Source organism: Lactuca virosa, chromosome 7 (genome assembly GCF_052849685.1).
Source record: "Lactuca virosa cultivar CGN04683 chromosome 7, Lactuca_virosa_CGN04683_v6, whole genome shotgun sequence".
Classification (NCBI taxonomy): domain Eukaryota; kingdom Viridiplantae; phylum Streptophyta; class Magnoliopsida; order Asterales; family Asteraceae; genus Lactuca; species Lactuca virosa.
This window is the reverse complement of record NC_136432.1, coordinates 230,873,311-230,887,439: the sequence shown is the minus strand read 5'-3', so window position 1 is coordinate 230,887,439 and position 14,129 is coordinate 230,873,311. Positions and strand designations below refer to the sequence as shown.

The window sequence follows — 14,129 nt, the reverse complement described above, 5'->3', positions numbered from 1 at the left end:
ATAGGATCAAAGCGGTCTTTGTCACACCCCCGGACCAGACGGCGGAAACGTCCGGAGGCGGGTGACTTCATTGTGCAGTATCATAACAATTGAATATAAATGAAACAGAGCAATCCAAACATCATACATTGAGATAACAAACTTACATTGTTTACATATTGTATCTGTTCTTCGAGTTACACAAAAGAGACATAAGCAGAAAAATCCAAACTACAGATAATTAGTCCTGCATCCGCGCCCCTGTTTACCTGCTTACTAGATCCCTGAGAATACAAGTCGTTTTGAAAAGCGTCAACTAAAAAGTTGGTGAGTTCATAAGCATTTTTGTATAAAATCGTTTACACTTGTTTAGAATCGTTCTCATTATACTTTCAGAAAATCCGATATATTCTATGAAATCGTTTGACGTTTTGCCTTGAAAATCATGGATATATGTGTGTGCATGTCATTACTTTTGTTCATACTTATAAGGAGTGATTTTGAAAGGTAGTGTAATTTGTAAAAGCGAGCTGTGTATGAGAATAGTTATTTTGAATAGTAATAGTCAACCGTTTCCAGAAAAATCCCTTATTTTCAAAAAGAGAATATGGTTGAAAATCTTGTTCCTCTTATCAAGTAAAATTGAGTGTGCGTTCTAGTTTATCGTTATCGAAATCATAGAAAATCGTTTTCTCCAGAAAATCCTATATTTTCTGCTATAAAATATTCGTAAGTTCTAGTTCCAACTATGTATATGTGTGGGTTAATTTATCGTTTTCAAAATCGTTTACAAACGTTTTCCATAGATTCCTACGCTTTTTAATTTGTAAAATAGCAGTATTACGACTCTATACTTGTTAGGAGAAAGAATCAACATGGCAATTGTGGACATTCTACGCGATGAAAAGGACAGTCAACGCAACAAATGCGGACCATCACTTATCATGTATAGGACGGTCAACACAACGTGCCAAAAATTTATTTATGAAGTTTTTCCTTACATAAATTTCTAGATGACATTACATATTCTAGTGAGCCATTATAACCATACTAATCTGACGGAGTGCCTGTTTTGGCGTTTCTCAGGCGCCCTCGGTTTGGAAAAGACATTTGTCACCCTACACTGTCCTGTCTAGCTCTAGCGAACAGCGAAGGTGCGGGGTGTCAACCCCGTATAGATCTATACACAAATTCCCGCTCTCCCTCCATGAGACTCTGGCTATAACTCCTTATAGGATTTAGACGTGCACTAATATTTTTATATTTAGGTACTTTTGAGATTTGTCTGACTAGAATATTAACAACCTTTTGAGCAATCGTTAGAGATCCATTATTTGTTAGATAAATAATGAAATCCGAACTTATTGAATAGAAATATCGTTCTCGTTCCATATCGTTGATTGTGCTCGTTAACTAGGTGCTCGTGTTCGTTCCTTTTCGTTTATTGAAAAATAAGTCATTTTAGTCAAGAGAGAAAGTGTCAAGTTATAATTTGTATAAATTTATAACTGCCGGTTATGACACGCATTTTCTGCCTTATGACATATAGAACATTACTTATGTTCTTGGAGGTTTTACGACAGCAGTTTATGACATGCAAATATTTTTGTCATGAAAAACTCTATTTTCGTATATTGTACTTGATAAAGCTAATTATATTAAATTATTTATAAATAACCTAACTAATCAGTTAATCTGGTAAGAGTCATGAGCCTGAATTAATACTCCAAGATAACCTTTATATTTATGTTTAACCAACAGTGATTTCAAAATATTATTATTTTCATATTTTTAATCACTTCCTGAAATATTTTATCTAACAACTTGTTTGAGTGAAGCTTGAAGGAATTTCTCATAGTTGTTGTAAAAATTCATGACTTATACGTGGTATATACTAGTTCTTGTTTCTAAACATGTTTTGTGAAAAATAATCCAAACTCTTGAGACTTAACCAAAAATTTTCGAGTTTTTGGACTAAGAGTAAGGAGTTCCATACTTAAGCATATGTAAGATGGCATGCATACACAATAAGCAATTAGATCATGATTTACCCAAGACATTTGACTTGTACTCTCCCCCAAAAACAATAAAAACTTGGAAAAAGTGGGGTATGAAGCTCACCTTGAGTTGGTTGAGGAGTTGTTTGGAGTTATGGAGTGAAGATCTCAAGCTTAAACTTTTGGCTGAGATGAGGAACTCCTCTGGGAAGAATGTTGTCCTAAGGTTGATTATCACATATTATTATGAGTAAAATAATATGGATTCATCTTGAAAATTATGTAAAATCTTAGACGAGTGGAGAACTTACTTTAGAAAAACTCCAGGGAAGATTTGAGAAATTTTGCTTCCAGCAAGATCCTTGTTCTTGCCTTTGGGATAAGCTTTTAAGAGGAAATGAGAGGAGTGAAAGGAAATGGATAGCCCAATCTTTCTTCTAATGTCGTTGTTTTAAGAGTATAAGAAAAAGGGAAGAATCTTTGGTGCATGGGGATCTGTTGGTCCATGCATGGATATTTGGTGGGTAAAGCATGGGATATTGTGATTTGCATGGGGAATAGGAGTTTCATCAAATCACCAAGTCACACTCTTTGTCCTTATCTTGATTTAGGATAGGATCTTCCTAAATCCTAAACTTTTATTTTATGAAAATTTGATTTAAATAATTAAATTTGGCATAAAATAGAGGTTTTAGGGGTCTTAGATAGGGGTGTGCAAAAAACCGCACAAACCGCAAAAACCGTCCGCACCGCACCAAACCGCACCGCATAATGCGGTTTAGAATTTCGTGGTGCGGTTTGCGGTTCGTCATTTTATCAAACCGCACTATGCGGTGTGGTTTGCGGTTTGTATTTATAAAACTGCGGTTCAAACCGCACCGCACCGCATGTTATATATATACTTTTTTTTCTTTACTTTCTTATAACTTCGAATCACGATTTAGAAACTATGTATTTAAATATATATCTTACAATAATCAAGTATCTATAACGTAACATTAAATTACTCTTAGATCAAGATCTCATGGTTTACAAGAATATAACAACTATAACGGCAATATAAAGCAATAACAGTGACACCTACAAAACTATAGTAGCATGAATCACAATTTATTAAAAACGATTTAACTTGAAAATTGTATTTGTTTTTATAAAATAAAAGCAATCAGTTTTTTTAACCGGGTCAGTTTTTTGGATTTTTGATAGATTTAATGTTGAACAACTCATCAAACCGCACAAACCGCAACCAAACCGCATAAACCACCTGCATCAAACCGCACCGCATAACGCGGTTATAAACATCTGTGGTACGGTTTGCGGTTTCTAAAATATTCAAACCGCATATGCGGTGCGGTTTGCGGTTTTGACTCTAAACCGCACCAAACCGCACCGCGCACACCCCTAGTCTTAGATATGAAAAATATGAGTTTGGTATGATTCCTGACGTCAAAATGCCTTAAAATGATAAAAAGGTCCGAAAATGACAAAAATCCGGAGTGGGGGCTGATTCCTACGAGGGTCCGAAGTAGTTTTCCAAATTTCCGGAGCATTTCTCAAAGTTCCGGAGTCAACAGAAGAGTTCCGGAGTGGAGTCTCGGATTCCGAAGGCGCATGCGAGATCCGGAGGTCCGGACCGGAGGCTTCCGAAGCTGACTTGGATTTTTCCGAAGCGGGGCTAACCTTCCGGATGAGAGGCTTATTCCGGAGTCACCCTTCCGGCTTGCAAGATTGTCCGAATCAACATGGGCATTCCGGATCCATCAGAAGCATCTGAAATAGGGAGGGGTTCCGGCCTAAGAGGATTCCGGACTAGGAGGGTTCCGGACCAAGAGGTTCAGGACCAAGAGGGTTCCGGACCAAGAGGTTCAGGACCAAGAGGGTTCTGAACCAAGAGGGTCCTTTTGGGGTTTCCTCTTCCGGTTTTGAGTTGTTTTCGACTGAGGAAGGTGCTTAGAGAGATTTGAGAGAGATTTGAGATACGTGGAGAGATTTGGGAGAGATTTCACATACTTGGAGAGATTTGGGAGAGATTTCACATACTTGGAGAGATTTAGGAGGGATTCAATATACTTGGAGAGATTTCGCATACTTGGAGAGATTTGGGAGAGATTCAATATACTTGGAGAGATTTCGAATACTTGGAGAGATTTGGGAGAGATTCAATATACTTGGAGAGATTTCTCATACTTGGAGAGATTTGGGAGAGATTCAATATACTTGGAGAGATTTACATTCTAACACTACATGGCTCCTTAGGAACTCATATTGTACACTTAGGTGTGTTAGCACAAATCTCACAATAGTCCTTGCTTACTTGAGGACGGAATTTCCTAGCCAAAAAGGCTAGTTGTGACACTCTTCATTACAATTTATGAAACTAAACCCATCAATGGTCACATATACATATATAACTAACGACATAGATTAAACATGATGTGTGATTTTAAAATCTAAATAGATTTCCAACGAGTTCCTCTTTAGATTGAAGTGAGATCAAACTTCAAATAAGTGTAACTAATAATGCAGTTAAACGAATTCTTAATTCTGTACAGCAAAACATAATTGTTCTTAAACTAAACATAAAGCACCATAAAACTCCAACTAAAACTAAATCTTACACCAACGTGTGTAGTATTCTCATGAAAGACCTAGGGAGCGGATCCGCTTTCATGGAGTTTGTTCATATGTGTTATATATATTTCCATTTTGCACTATTGTGTTAACAGAAGGAAACTTGATGTCGATATGATTTGACTTAATAGAACTTCTGTTATTAGAATATAACATTGCTGACTTATTATCACGACTTTAGTGGTCTTTCAATACCATTAATGTGTAGCCTCGTGACAAATTTTCACAACCATATTTCATGCTACAAATTATGCTGCCATTATGGAAGAAGCTACCAAAGTCTATTCCATGAAATGGCTCATCATGCTAAAATGTAAAAGTATCCCGACATGGATCGGTAACCATTTTCGCATCTAATAAAATCAGGTTCTTAATAAAAATGATCTCCAAAACATCTTATTTCCTATAGTTTAGCATATAGCCTTTTGTTATATATAGATATCTCGAAATCCATTTTTCTACTTTCTTATAATCCAAACTTGGGTTGCGTAGATATCTGCCAAAATCCAGAAAGATAAATTTACTCCCACTTAATCTGTGATACACAAAATAATGTATTGTATTTAACTCAAAACCAAAAGAGATAATAAATTGATGAAAAATGTGGTACCACGCATAGGATATCCAAAGTTGAGGTTGTTGAGTTTGTGTATTCAGAATAGGGGATTGAATAACATTGTCAATCACTGATTCATAATCTGCATACTATCGAAAGCAATAATAGGAATCAAGATTGATTCCTCCTTAAGGACAATGTTTTAACCTTGTTTCTCCCCCAAACTCAACATCCTCAAAGAATGTTGCTCTATCCAAAATGCAAGGTCAATATCCATGCAATTGAGAACTAACATAATGCCCTCATTCCATTCCTTAAATCTAATGTCATTGAGTAAATTAATCATAAATGTGAGCAGTGTTAGCAGTATAATACCATAATTCAAATTTTTGTTTTGAGAACATAATCAAATCTATTTTTATGTAGAAGGAAGTTGCGCCAACCTTGGGGATGTTGTGCCAAATGATAGCATGATGCGTCATCATCTCTGAAGTTGCGCCAAGGTGATGTTAAGCCAAGGAGATGTTGTTGCTCCATCAAGAAGGGAAGTTGTGCCATGAAGGAGATATTGCGCCATCATGGACCATCTAGGTACATGATGTGCCATCTTGATTCCTTTGTTGTGTCATGGTGATTCATATATGCTTAGAAGATGATGATACTCAAGAAATATACCATGTTGTGCTACCATGATGGATGTTGGGCCATTAGTGATCATGATGCTCCAAATGTGCATTATGTTGCTCCATTATGGTCAAGGTGGTCCATCATGTGTGTTGCTGATGCTCATGGGTTGGATGACATGGAAAAATGTTCTAGAAGATGTTGCATGGCGGAATATGATTGGTTGTCACCATTCACGGACCTATGGGCCAATGCGCTTGGCCCATTAGGGTTTTAGGTGTGATCCATCAACTATAAATAGGGATGCCTGCTTAGTCATTTGATGTGTCTTGTATCTTGTATCATTAGTGAGTAGGACGAATCTCTGGTGAACTGTACTTGTAACCTCTGTTTGAGAACTCTGAAATAAAGAATATTCCCCTCCTGCCCGTGGACGTAGGTCACATTGACCGAACCACGTAAATAGTGTGTCTTTGTGTGCTTTTAGTTTTGCTTGTTATCCGTATTACTTCCTAACAAGGGTCATCAGGACTTGGCAAGTGGTATCAGATTTGTTCTGAGTCTTGACAAGTATCATCTGATTTCCTAACACATCACAATTTTAAATAAAGCTGGAAATAATCGTTTTAGGTAACCAAAAGATGTATGACCAAATGTACGATGATACAACAAAATATCTAATTCCTTTTTATTCCATTGATGTTCTTCTGCAAATAGAGCTTCCTCCTCCTTATTTGAATTTCCCGGTTTCATCTCCAAGTAATAAAGCTTTCCTTTCCTAACACCATAACCAATCGTTTGTCTCATTTGAATGTCCTTAAAAACACAATGACCGGGCCAAAAAATCACAACACAATGTAAATTAGTTGTAATATAAGATACCAGTAAGAGGTTAGAGTCCAAGGACGGAACAACTAAAATGGTGTCCAAATTCATTGTTTCAGTAAGGGTTAAGGAACCCTTACCAGTTACTGAAGTTAAGTTCCCATCTGCTGTGGAAACAGATTTTTGTGTTGAATGTATGAGAGAGGAGGTGTTTTAGAGTCAAAAGTCATATAGTATGTCGCACCCGAATCAATTATCCATTCACTATTCTTAACAGGTATAGAATTATTTAAAGACATACCATTATGGGACTCGGCATTGAGAGCAACAACATCATAATTCTTACTTTCATCAACAACCGCTATGGGTATCTTTTTGTTGTTCTTCTTTCGAGGTTCACGGGTATGATCCCACCATTCTGGATATCCTACAATTTCAAAGCATCCAGTTTTGGTGTGACCGGTCTTGTTGAAATGACTACACTTGAGTGAGCTTTTATCAACTTGGTTTATCTTTTGCTGCTGTCGAGCTATCATTACAGATGCATCCAGATCACTAGATTCTCCTTGGAGGGTGGCATGTCGTGTGGCGTCCCTATGGATGAGTGCATAACATTCCTCCAATTTTGGGATTGGATCCTTGAGAAGTATGTCACCGCGGATCTGTTCGAATTTGGTATCCAAACCAGCAAGAAAAATATGGACTCGCAGTCGGTCAACAACCCTACGATAAGTTGTAACATCATCCGGATCTTTCATGACCACCTTATGACGATGATCTAACTCAAGAAAAATTGTAGTTAGTTCCCCATAATATTCAGAAAGAGGTTTACCATTTTGTTTGGATGTAAAGGCTTTTCTGGTTCAACGGAAAAACTTGTAATTCATCGCTTCCATCATAGAAGGTTTTTTATATTGAATTTAATATTTCATATGCAGATGATAAGCGCAAGTACCTTTTCATGATATATGGACTCATTGACATTAGAAGCCATTGTTTCCCTTTTTGGTTGAAGGCATACCACTTTTCGTACCCTTCATCTGTTTCTTTGGGAGGAGGTGTTTTTCCACGGATGTAAGAAAGCTTCTCTCTTTCTGCAAGATGCATCTCCAACAGTTGAGACCAAACATCATACTTCGATTCGGTGAGGATGATTCCTGCATTGAACATAACTTCTGAGTGAATAATAACAGGTATGTTTTCCCATGTTCCTGTTGACGATCCATATTTTTCTCCTGTTATCGTTGGATATTTAGGAGAGACGATAGGAGATGCGAATGGTGGCTTAAAGAATATAGGGCTTTCATGGATTTACAGGTTTTAGAGCGTAAACCTTTCTTTCAATCCCTGAAAGAAAGGAAACCAAATCTCTTATATCTCTTTAATATTCCATAATCTAAACATATCTTTTATTTTAAAAATAAATCGTAACAAATAAGACATCTAAAGAAAGTGTGCATAGATTGATGATAATCCACAAATAGATAATCCTAGTTTGGAACTCCCATAAAAGGAATTGTTGCAATTATAATGGGACAAACATGTATGATGTATGGTGGCCATTATGGAAACTAAGAAATCTTAACTCATTGGAAATGTAGCCAGATGCATATGTTGAACATATTACATCTATTAAAATTTAAAGTCAACGACCCCTACAAAAAATAATATATGTCCGACATGGATGTAGATTAAAATTGTTATTAAAATAATTTCTGATTTAACTTCACCAGCTGCACCCTCAGAAACTATTACAGCCCTATATGTTTGTAGGTTTCCGTATTTGGTCCATATGCTATCTATATTCATTCCTGTATAAACTGTATTATATTATGCTTATTGTTATAAGGTTGACTTTGCAATCTTATAAGTAATTAGTCACCTCAATCTCCACTTATCCCACCCCAATCCTTTTGGAAATTACTTGCTTAGAACATCTGCATTCATAGATACATTTGAAATATAATTTCATAGGTAAGAGTACTATATGCGGTAGGGAAAAGTTCAAATATTTTACATCTTTTTACAGAACCTAGGAACCATATGATTCACATGTGAATTAGAAGAGATACATATGCGAATCTGCTTGTACAATGAAAAATACAAAGATGCAGTGGCATTTTCCTTGTAAAAAGAATTCACATGCAGATCCCTTCTTATTCACATGTTAATCGCGATGATTCCTTGGTTAAATGAAATGATATGGTTCCTTATGGAGCTCTACCCAAATGGAGTATTATATAGCTTATGTAGATGTTAAATACTGATATACTAATAAGTTGTCTTTTTTCTTTGATTATGAAGGTGATATAACAAGAATCAAACCACAATGAGTGGGAGGGTTGGTGCTGATGTTGAGTGGAAGGATTCGGATACGAATAGTGTACCTTCCTTCCACCAAACGGATGATTTGCCTTATGTTCATAAGGTAGGGAAGCCTCCAAAGCAAGATTTGTTGAAAGAGATCAAAACCGGCCTCAAGGAAACTTTTCTTTCTGATGATCCATTGAAACCTTTCAAGGGCCAGTCAAGAAAGAAAAAACTTGTCCTTGGATTTCAAACCCTTTTTCCAATACTTGGATGGGTTAGAGATTATAGTTTCTCTAAGTTTAAAGGCGATCTTATTGCTGGATGTACCATTGCAAGTCTTTGTATCCCTCAGGTAATTAACATAAATGGTGTGTTTTTGTATGATTCAAAATGACATTTCCTTTTTGTGTGAATGACTGGGGTTGCCATTTCTAGACAATATAGTTGGGTCCGGGTGATATTTTTGCACAAAGAGACTATATATCGGCTCTTAGGAGGCCACTTTTCACATGATTTTGGTGGGGCTAGACTGCTAGACCTAGACAGTGTGAGCTTGCGATGTTGCTGAAAACATAATCCTTTTTGTAGAAATAAACGGAGGTTTAAGTCTCATTTCACTTCCAATTAGGTAGATTGAGCTCTTGAACAGCCACTTAAATGGGCCACAATGAAGCTGGGTTGCTACAAGAATAGCTATTTTAGAAAGAAACACTTTAGTATGTGAAAAAAAGAGCCTGTATTTTTATATACATCAACGATACCATGCTCTAATTCTTTTTCTACTCTTGTTTTCAGGATATTGGCTATGCAAAACTAGCAAACCTGGACGCCCAATATGGATTGTGTAAGTTTTCTCAAAAGTTCATGTTCTTTCAACAAAATTTTCTCAAATCTTTGACCAATATATTCTAATACAAACCTACAGACTCGAGCTTCGTTCCACCTCTTATCTACGCCTTCATGGGAAGCTCAAGAGATATCGCCATTGGTCCAGTTGCAGTCGTTTCTCTTCTACTTGGAACTATGCTTCGAGAGGAACTCGACCCCATCAAACAAAAACACGATTACGAACGTCTCGCATTTACTGCAACTTTCTTTGCTGGCGTCACTCAATTCACACTAGGGTTTTTCAGGTATATTTATTCACATCTAATCTTCACACTTATGATCCATCAAAACACTATCGTTTTGGTCCCGGTGTTTATAGTTTGGACCTTTTGGTTTGTTTCTTTCTCAGATTGGGTTTTCTGATCGACTTTTTGTCGCATGCTGCCATTGTCGGGTTCATGGGAGGAGCTGCTGTCACCATCGCACTTCAACAGCTGAAAGGGTTGTTTGGAATCAAAGACTTCACCAAAAAGACGGACATTATTTCCGTCATGCGTTCTGTGGTTCAATCAGCACATCATGGGGTGAGTTGATCTTTCTTTGATTAATAGAACACAAAAAAATTAAAGATTGTTACAACTTGAGTGATTTGACTTTTTTTTTTTTCTTTTCTTAGTGGAACTGGCAGACGTTACTGATAGGAGTCTCATTCTTGATCTTCCTTCTTGTTGCCAAGTTCATCGTATAAGACTTGTTCTTTCGGTTTCTCTCGCTGAATGATTTGTAGTTTACACTCTTCTAGCTCCTCAATTCACATTTTGTTTTTCAATTTGGTCAGGGCAAGAAGAACAAGAAGCTCTTTTGGGTGCCTGCTATAGCTCCATTGATTTCCGTTATTATCTCGACTTTTTCCGTCTTCATCACTCGTGCAGACAAAGAAGGTGTTCAAATAGTAAGTTCAGAGGGCAACCACAATTTACTTAAATCTATAGTGTTTAATACCTATAAAACATTATTTTTAACACCCCAACCCATTAAACACATTTTCAATCTTAAGATTCATTTTATTATTCAACCATTCATTCAATACTCCACTCCATGTCCACCCGCACTCCATTCAACTTCTATTCAACTCCTATACAGCTTACATTGTGAATGTTTTTAGTTAATCATATGACCATTTTTTATTTACTAAAATGCCATTGATGATATTTCCAGGTACGTCATATCGAGCAAGGAATCAATCCATCATCGGCACATGAAATTTTTTTCGATGGCCCCTTCCTTGCCAAAGGTTTCAAGATTGGAGTAATTGCAGGATTGATTGCACTCACGGTATATCACTACCCCCCCCCCCCCCACCCACCCACCCACACACACATAAACTAAACACATGTATATATGAGTTATATGCTTAATTATATTTATATAAAACACAGGAAGCTGTGGCAATTGGAAGAACATTTGCTTCAATGAAGGACTATCAGATTGATGGAAACAAAGAAATGGTGGCTCTAGGCTCCATGAACATAGTTGGTTCATTGACAAGTTGTTATGTTGCAACAGGTGTGTGGAGTAAATTAAGTTTCCATTTATCACGATATGGTAGTGTTGTTGGAGAAAGCCACATGAAGATAGGAGGAAAAAAGGAGAATTCTTTATACAGAAAGAAAGATAAACATTTTTATTAATCAATCACACAAAGATTACATACCCAGATATATGTATAGTACATGACACAGTTACATCTGAACCAACACAATGGTTGGTGACCAATCACGATGGTTGATGATTAACCACCAAAAAATAACGGTTCTAACACTAACTTTATTTCTAAGGCTATTAGGTGTGGACAACATGTTAAGACATGTTATCATACCTAAAATTTGTCAGGTCACATGTCATGTTATCCTTAACACCATTTGACTTATGTAGGAAATGGTGTTCAAATGTTATAACATGTTAGAGAGAGAGAGAGAGAGAAAGAGAGAGAGGGAGAGGCTTTTGATTGGTTAATGCTCACGTTACTTCCTATGGCCATGATAACATTTCTTAACAAAACATCAAAAGCCATGAGAGAGGGGGCGGTGTGTTGCTCGTTATGGCGGCGTCATTAGACTTCCAACTCGGATTAACGTCTCTTGGCGTTGCCCGTACCTACCAGTCTAACTGTACCTGCCTTCTTAACAACATTAATTATTTCTTAAAATTCCTAAACTAACCCTAAGTCTAGATTACATTTCAACAAGTGTTTGGTAGAATTAATGATTGATTCCATTCCTACGGTTTTTTCCTTGTAGGGTCGTTTTCTCGATCAGCAGTGAATTACATGGCGGGATGCAACACCGCAGTGTCCAACATCGTGATGTCTATCATCGTATTATTGACTCTTTATGTCATCACCCCATTATTCAAATACACTCCAAATGCAATCCTAGCCTCCATCATTATATCAGCAGTTGTAGGTCTCATTGACCTTGATGCAGCAATCCTACTATGGAAGATTGATAAATTTGACTTTGTAGCTTGTATGGGTGCCTTTTTCGGTGTTATTTTCGCTTCTGTTGAAATTGGCCTCCTCATTGCGGTAAAAAAGCATCTTACTTCGAAAGTCTTTCATTCATGAAGATTTTCTGGTAATATTAAGATTAGTTGTTTTTGTAATTGTTTTTATAGGTTGCTATATCGTTTGGAAAAATTTTGTTACAAGTGACGAGACCCCGTACAGCGGTGCTTGGTAAGATCCCACGGACTAGCGTGTACCGTAACGTAGAGCAGTATCTCGGTGCCACTAGAGTTCCCGGTGTTCTAATAATCAGAGTTGATTCTGCCATTTACTTCTCTAATTCCAACTACATCAAGGAGAGGTAATGAACAATAAAAAAATTTATTCCATTCAAAAATATGAGGTTAGGTTTAGGGTTTGCAAAAGATATAATTAAGTACCCTAATGATGATCAATAATCGAAAATAGCTGTAGAAAATTACTTTTCATGTTGGGTGTAAACATTCTCATATATACTTGTTATTGTAGGATTTTGAGGTGGCTAAGGGACGAGGAAGAATCGTTTAAAGATCAACCCAAAGTTCAATATTTGATAGTTGATATGTCACGTAAGGGACATTATTGTAAATTTTCCTTGTCATAATATGAAACATTTGATCAAAAATTGACATAGGTTTCTTCGTATTGCAGCGGTTACTGATATTGATACGAGTGGCATTCATGCATTGGAAGAATTGCATGGTGGTCTACGAAAGAAAGATGTTCAGGTAACTATATAATCAATCTGTTGTAATGTTGATTATTTAATTGCGGTTATAATTAACATGATATGGCTGAGTTGTTTTTCTTTTTAATTAAGTCATATCTGGATAAATAATATTTGAGATATATTTAAGGAAAAAAAGATAGAAAGATAGCTAAAGACAAATTCACAAATATTTAAGATTTAATGGGACGGGGCACTTGTATATATTATTTATTATTTATTATTATTATTAATTTTAATATATATTGAGATGATTTTGTTTAGTTGTTCTTCATTCTGTCATTCTCTATTTAATTAGTTGTTCTCTTGTGCATAAAGTTAAAAAAAGAAATCTAACATGATTTTGTTTGCGAACACAGCTTATTTTAACAAATCCGGGACAAACCGTACTCGACAAGCTACACGCGGCTAATTTCGTAGATTTGATCGGGGAAGACAAGATCTTCCTAAGTGTTGCCGACGCTGTTCTAACATTTGCCCCAAAGATGGAGCAAGCATAAAATATCACTTTATTTTTATTTTATCCCGCGGGTTATATATATAATGGTGTGTTTATATTCTTTTTAAGGTTTTAAAATTTTGTGGAAAGGAGGCAAGATATATAAAGGAATTGAGAGGATGCATGAAGGTTGTACATGACAAGCCAACCAAATGACAACTATTTCTTCCCCGATGTGTGTGTGCATCTGTTGTTATATACCATGCGGCCAGAAATATCAAAAGCTTATTTATTGAATTTTTTCAGTATTGTAATTTATAAAGACTCGTATGTTTTTTGTGTGCTCATAATTTGTTAATTGTTGTTGGTGGAAGTAATATTTTCTTAACTCTAATAATATAATTTGACACTATTTATTTTATATTATTTGTAATAACTTTTAACGGGGTGGTTTTATTTTATGAAATTCATTTTATAAGGCTATAAAGAGAGTAGGTGTATTGGCATCCTACTTGGCGGACGGCATGCCAAAGGAACACCGCCCCCTTCAGATGTCATGCTTAGAAAACTAGAAAATTTGGAAAGAAGGTGAATAACTCCATCACTAACACTATAATTTCTATCATCGGAAAATTATGTGTCAAAGTAGTGTCGTCATCCAAATTCTG

At 36.3% G+C, this 14,129-nt stretch overlaps 2 protein-coding genes across 2 annotated transcripts; one reads left to right on the top strand and one right to left on the bottom strand.

The window, feature by feature from the left end:
• Positions 1-6,764: 6,764 nt before the first annotated feature.
• LOC145127632 (uncharacterized) lies at positions 6,765-7,782 on the bottom strand. Its single transcript, XM_079062787.1, has 2 exons — positions 7,568-7,782; positions 6,765-7,470 (listed from the first exon to the last, which is right to left on the bottom strand). The coding sequence occupies exons 1-2, from the start codon at positions 7,780-7,782 to the stop codon at positions 6,765-6,767; spliced, it is 921 nt and encodes a 306-aa protein (XP_078918913.1).
• Positions 7,783-8,487: 705 nt separating this feature from the next.
• Positions 8,488-13,882, top strand: LOC145124390 (sulfate transporter 1.3-like). The gene is made up of 14 exons (XM_079059716.1): positions 8,488-8,586; positions 8,917-9,274; positions 9,718-9,766; positions 9,848-10,055; positions 10,160-10,334; positions 10,427-10,492; positions 10,589-10,702; positions 10,969-11,085; positions 11,190-11,316; positions 12,051-12,337; positions 12,427-12,617; positions 12,785-12,864; positions 12,947-13,023; positions 13,382-13,882. The coding sequence occupies exons 2-14, from the start codon at positions 8,942-8,944 to the stop codon at positions 13,520-13,522; spliced, it is 1,965 nt and encodes a 654-aa protein (XP_078915842.1). The 5' UTR covers positions 8,488-8,586; positions 8,917-8,941; the 3' UTR covers positions 13,523-13,882.
• Positions 13,883-14,129: the final 247 nt, after the last annotated feature.

What these genes read in the sequence shown, in the direction of transcription:
- LOC145127632 (XM_079062787.1), bottom strand. Translation starts at nt 7,782, where the DNA reads ATGTTCAATGCAGGAATCATCCTCACCGAATCGAAGTATGATGTTTGG. An exon ending in AGTCCATATATCATGAAAAG is followed by an intron (nt 7,471 to 7,567) that starts GTACTTGCGCTT and finishes CCGTTGAACCAG; the next exon opens with AAAAGCCTTTACATCCAAAC.
- LOC145124390 (XM_079059716.1), top strand. Translation starts at nt 8,942, where the DNA reads ATGAGTGGGAGGGTTGGTGCTGATGTTGAGTGGAAGGATTCGGATACG. An exon ending in TTCTTGTTGCCAAGTTCATC is followed by an intron (nt 10,493 to 10,588) that starts GTATAAGACTTG and finishes CAATTTGGTCAG; the next exon opens with GGCAAGAAGAACAAGAAGCT. An exon ending in TTTGATAGTTGATATGTCAC is followed by an intron (nt 12,865 to 12,946) that starts GTAAGGGACATT and finishes TTCGTATTGCAG; the next exon opens with CGGTTACTGATATTGATACG.